This window comes from Carassius gibelio, chromosome B3 (assembly GCF_023724105.1).
Source record: "Carassius gibelio isolate Cgi1373 ecotype wild population from Czech Republic chromosome B3, carGib1.2-hapl.c, whole genome shotgun sequence".
NCBI classification, from domain to species: Eukaryota; Metazoa; Chordata; class Actinopteri; order Cypriniformes; family Cyprinidae; genus Carassius; species Carassius gibelio.
This window is the reverse complement of record NC_068398.1, coordinates 6009721-6015756: the sequence shown is the minus strand read 5'-3', so window position 1 is coordinate 6015756 and position 6036 is coordinate 6009721. Positions and strand designations below refer to the sequence as shown.

At 38.9% G+C, this 6036-nt stretch overlaps 1 protein-coding gene and 1 long non-coding RNA gene across 2 annotated transcripts in view; one reads left to right on the top strand and one right to left on the bottom strand.

The window, feature by feature from the left end:
- Positions 1 to 841, bottom strand: part of LOC127952601 (transcription factor JunB-like) — a 1828-nt gene extending 987 nt beyond the window's left edge. Inside the window, exon 1 of the mRNA XM_052551244.1 lies at positions 1 to 841. This exon is cut by the window's left edge and continues 987 nt beyond it. Coding sequence (XP_052407204.1) covers positions 1 to 379 — 379 coding nt within the window. The 5' untranslated portion in view covers positions 380 to 841.
- Positions 842 to 1460: 619 nt separating this feature from the next.
- Positions 1461 to 4622, top strand: LOC127952625 (uncharacterized). Its single transcript, XR_008152987.1, has 2 exons — positions 1461 to 3583; positions 4183 to 4622. It is a non-coding gene; the product is annotated as an uncharacterized LOC127952625 (long non-coding RNA).
- The last annotated feature ends 1414 nt before the right edge of the window (positions 4623 to 6036 follow it).

The window sequence follows — 6036 nt, the reverse complement described above, 5'->3', positions numbered from 1 at the left end:
CAATCGACACGTTGGGCGGAGGCATCTGGTTCATCTTGTGGAGATCATCCAGAGCCTTGACGAAGCCCTCCGCGAAGCCCTCCTGCTCGTCGGTGATCCCCCGCCCGTAGAGGCACTGTCCCGGGGTGGGCGTCGTCAGGACCCCGTTGCTGTTCTGGATGATGAGCCTCTCCAGCTCCGGAGAGGCCAGTTTTAGCGAGCCCATGTCGGCGCTGCTCATCTGATACAGGTCCGATTTGAGGCTCCGGTAGGGCTCGCTCAGGTTCAGGTTCATGCTCTGTTTCTGGAGTTTATAGTCGTGCAGTGCCGCGTCGTTGTGACCGTAACCCAGCAGAAACGAGTCGTCGTGATAAAACGGCTGCTCCATTTTTGTACTCATAGAGTTCTTCTGGAACAGAATATTATAAAATATCGGCTTCTCACCTAGTGTGGCTGACAGTTCAAAGTCCGCTTTATTTCAAGTGTAAGCGCGTTCAGGAGGACGGTGACAGCGTCCCGTCCCGGTGCACTCCGTGTGGATGCTCCTCTTGAATGAACCGGAGTCCCAAAGATGTAAAGAATAACGCGGCAGCAGTAAGGAAACGCTCTCGAGCCGCGAATCGTTCTAAGAGCCCGTCTGTGAAAAGGGAACGCTGTTTTGGGAACGATGCTGTTTGATTTGCTCTGTTGCGCTTGTGTTCGTGTGGATCGGGATACCGATTCGTTTTTATAAGCGCTCTTAGCAGTGACAGCTGACCACGCCCCCACGGTGATACGTCACTCGCGTCACGACGTCATTGTCGGGAACTGCTGGGACGGTAAACAAGCCCGAGGGCGAAGCGAACATCATTATAGAAACGGTTTAGGGACATATTCTAATAAATATCTAGTCTGATATCATTTCTGCTCAAATGTTAGTGCCTCTAACATTGGATTTATCAGGTAGGCTTATAGCTGGACTTCTGTTGGTGTGTGTATGTGTGTGTGTTTTTTAAGTTCTTTAATGTTGTTTTAGGGATTAATGTGATCTTGATGCGCGGACGAGTTATAGCATAAACACAAGATGTAGCTAACAGATGAAATTACATTAAATGAATATAATTTTTTTTTTCCATCGCTAAAAAATTAGTTTTCTATAAAAGCACATTTTGGCATATCTTTTAAGCTACTGTATTTTTTATGATGTTTTTTTTTTTCAGTCGCATAGGCTAACTGTCTAGAAAACGTCAGCTTACGTAACAGCATTGGAGATCAAAATCTAGCGGTTAATTCTCATCTTGCTGAATGTGCAAGAGACAGACTGCAAGCGTTCACTGCTCGCCGGACCCTCAGACACCCGCTTCCTGTAGGAAGTGTACAGTTCAAATATGGGCATCGTGACGTGGAGTTCCTCTCGGAGGGAGCGAGAGTTGCCCCGCCCACTTTATCTGGACTACCGAGTCTCGAGAAACACCTGCTAAATAAACAGTACAGAAATCCACAATGACAAAATAACACATACTGAATCCCAGATAGAATTAAACATACAGTATATATATATATATATATATATATATATATATATATATATATATATATATATATTATAGTAATAGTCAATGATCTGTTTAAATGCCAGTCTCTAAACCAGGTCAATAGGTTATTCATCGTTTAGACTCAAAATTCAGGTTCTTCAGTCAAATTAGTGGCTCTAGAGCTTCACAGATATAGAATAGTGATGCTACAATGATAATGTAATGATGTTCCATAATTACACATTTAACGTGAGCCATTAATGATTGTTAAATATGTAAATAATGTAAGGTAATTTTAGCAGCATGATGTTTGTACTCTAGTCACTTTGAGGGAATATCATGTTTTCACAGGCAGAAATGGAGTCCGAGTCAGTCGCTTTAAGGCCTTTTGAGTTTGTGTGAAAGTCATATTAAACTGCGAGGGCAGTATATTGACATGAATCAGAGTGACATTTGATCGTCTTGGTCTTCTCCGGTAGTTCAGAGACATTCGGCTGTTCATTTGCACGCACCTGTGTTCAGCTGGAGAGCTGATGAAACCTGTCCCGTCGGTCCTGAGATCATGAGATCATGCTTTATCAAAGCTCTTGGGATCCAGAGACAGAGAGAGACTCTGGAGACAACCGCTGACCTTCAAATGATCACACACACAATTCTCCATGTATTTCATTATTATTTTAATAAGTTACTACTTTTGGCATTGCATTGTATAGTGTATTTAAATACATAAATGCATTTATACAATGTATTTATATGTTTATAAAAATGAATGTTTTGATAGTATTTATGAATGTTAATAAGGATCACACGCAGGGTTATCAGCAGGGAATTAACTTATTATCTTGTAATAAATAATTAAATATAACATTAACATTATTGACTGCTAAATCATAACATTAGATTTTATAAAGAGTATTTATGTAAAACATTTAGAATATATATTAATCTAAATATATATTATTAAGTTAATAAATATGATTAATGAAATCTATTATCTACTCTTTTTTTGTTACATTTTATTATAAAAAAAAATATTATTAATACCTATGATTATTAAAATGAATAAAACTTTTAATAATAACAATTATAATATTTACAAACATTTTAAACAATTTATTTAAATTAATTAATTAAATGAACGTTTATCATGAATAATGATATTATTCATTAATATTTGGAACCATTTAAAAATCATTTATTAATATTTATTAATATTAATATAAATAAACATGGTTATTATAAAATTTTATTTATGAATGTTTCTGTTAAATATGAAATAAAAACATTTCGTAAAATGTAAATATTACACATATTTATTAGATATAAAACAACATTTTAAAATTATTAATACATTTTATCAAATATTTGCTCAACAATTTATTTATTGTTTTACATTTTCTATAAATGTCTGTTGTAATATGCAGTGTTTTTGCACAGTGTGGTGCAGATCTGAAATCAAAGTCAGCTGCGTTCAGTGTTGCTGTGTTTAATTTACGTGTGCTTCTGGAGAAGTGTGTGACTTTCTCAGGCTGTTGTGACATTGACATGAATTGTGGCACTCTTGCAGGGGCGATGGGATGTTTACGGTAAAACTGATGGAGCGGGCCATGTGTACGTGTGTGTGTGTGTGTGTGTGTGTGTGCGTGGCACTGTGCCATGAGGACGTTGGCACAGCAGTGGCAGAATCATCATGAAAAATCCCACACAGATGGATGAACCTGTGTGTGTGTGTGTGTGTGTTATGAGGCCAAGGTCAGTGAGCTGTTGTTGTTTACCTGGTTCGCGGGTGGCTGGTACATGCAGTTCTCTGGCTGAATGTTTGTTTTATTCAGATGAAGGGCAGCAGGTCTCCAAACGCCTGCTTTGGTCCTAATTTCCATCATTTTTATACAAAATCATATGTTCCTTTATACTTTAGAAATGTGTTTTATCACTGTTGACTATAGTCAGTAACAACTCTATCAATCGTATGTGTGTGTTTATGTGACTGTGTGTGTGTGTTTAGGTTGACATGGGTACGAGCCAGTAATAATAATGTAAGCTGATCCTCCGTGTGAGAGAGATCTGCCTGAGGCCTGATCACGTTTACGGTAAGAGAGTGAGACAAAGAGAGACTGTATTTCATGTGTGTGTGTGTGTGTGTGTGTGTTTGTGAGCCCATGCAAAATGATGTTCAAAACTCTCATCACTAAATACACTTTCCTAAATATCCAAATATGTATGCAGCTCTAGTTTTAATTTGCTAAATGTAACTATTGAAACTCACAAAGTCTGTCAGATAACCCCAAAATCCAACGGGGGTCAGTACATTTAATGCTTTAATGAAAGGAATCTCTTCTTTTATAAAAAGGTTGCGGTTCATTTGAATTAAAAACACAGTAAAAACAGTGAAATATTATTAAAATGTAAAAAAACTGTTATTTTGCAAAATGAAATGTGGAATCCATGATGCAGTTAGAATTTTAGGATTCTTTGATGAATAGAAAGTTCTAAAGAACAGCATTTATTTGAAACAAAACATTCTACAATTTTGTAACATTATGTCACTTCTGATCAATGTGTCCTTGCAGAATAAAAGTATACATTTCTTTAAAAAAAATATATATATATAAATAAGTAAATGTCATATTCCTGGAGGTGCCAGTGACTTGCTCTTTAACAGGCGCTGGATTGTGTCTGTGTTCATCAGGGGAACAGGCGTCTGGTTGGTCACGTGACTCACGTTCACCTCTGGTGTCAGGGCCAATCAGGGGTCAGCGAGCGCAGACAATGGCAGGTCTCCCCTCAGACTCGACCGTGTCTCCGCGTCAGCAGAAAAACACAAGATGTTTGCTGGAGAGGCGCTGAAGAGCCAGCAGTCAGCAGAAAAACAAGGGCCGGCGGCCAACCAGACAGATGGAGGCTTACAGAGGTCCACAGAGCCAACGCTTCACTCAAACTCACACACAGAAGAGCGTTTGTAAGATTGTAAGGACAGAAATACACTGACCTGTCGTGACCACACAAAGACAGCAATTAACAGCCAGTTAATGATGAGTAATGTCCATCTCACTAGCTATTTCTGTGCAGAATAGTCCACTTTTATCCTCACCAAGCTGTTTTAAATCAATAAAATGTATTTATAATCAACCTTTTCTCTTATCTGTTGGGTGTCTCTGTTCGAGGAGCTTACAAACCTTATGTAATTGGAGATTTGAAGCATATTTGTAAGACACAGGATGGTAGAATGGAAAAAAAACACACGAGGGTTTTCAAAAAATACCTATCTGAGGGTCGGCCCCCTTAAAAATACGACTAAAAACATGCTGTGCATTGAAATACCAATGTTTCATACTTTGAATAGGTAGTAAAATAACACAAACGGGGTAAAGATGTGTTTTAAGTTGAGAAAGATTTCGAGTCTCCCCTCCCTTGCCTCGGTCCAAATGCCTGCTTTTTTCTCTTTTACATCACCTACACACAAAAACACAGACACACACAACACACACACACACACACACACACACACGTCCTGTGAGAGAGGACAAAGTCAATAGTTGTGGAGCTCCACGGCTGTCAAGGCTATTTGATTCACGTAAACATCAGATTAAGTGATTTTTTTCTCTTTAATCCAGATGATACCAATATATATGTATTTTTCGATGAGATACAATGTTAGCAATAATAATATCACCTGCTTGACAGAAGGGTTGCCAGGTTTTCACAAAAAAAAACACGCCCAATTGCTACTCAAAACTAACACAAGCTAACCGTGTTTCAAGGGGGTCCCCCGGTAAAAATCACCTTCCAGGGGCTAAAATACACGTTATTGCGGTCGCTTCCACCCGCAGACATGAAAAACAGCCTGTGGCAGCAGTGATGAAGTAGCCCAAATCCAAGAGGAAACCGCAGACTCTACAACACTGTGAGGGATAGTAATGTCTACACGAGCGCTGTCTCGGCGTGAGCGCAACAGCTTGAAGTTGTCTAATTTGGCACAGATTTGGCACTAGTAAGGGTTTCCTCTGTGTATACAAATCCTCACAAGTACAATTTTTGTTGCATTATCTGTGTCCACTTCAGAAATTGATTTTGAGAAATGTTATGTTTATTGTCCCTAACATGCAACTGTTAGATGAAATATACACCCCTGGAAGAATAATTCATCGAGTTCATTCCAGTCTGAGCAAGCTTCCAGAAGATTTATGGACACAAAGAGCTTCAGTCTGAAGTTTAATGTCTTAAACTGTAGAAAACCGCCAGTGAATTGAACGAGACGAACAGGCCACGTGATGTATGAATAACAGGGTGTAGTTATCTGAGGATTGCATTATTATAGTGCTAAAGGCAAGAGCTTCTTATCATGAAACATGTTGTGTGATACTGAATATGTGTAGCTCAACACATCTGTGTAACCCACTTCTTTGTCAGGTCAGGGAATCCCAATGTGTCAGCGGGAATGAGGGGTCGCGACCTTAATACGGAGGCTGACGTCAAGGCTCATCTAGAGGGTGAGATAATGAGTGATGTTGAAGAACTGATAACGAGAGACAGAGATATAAAT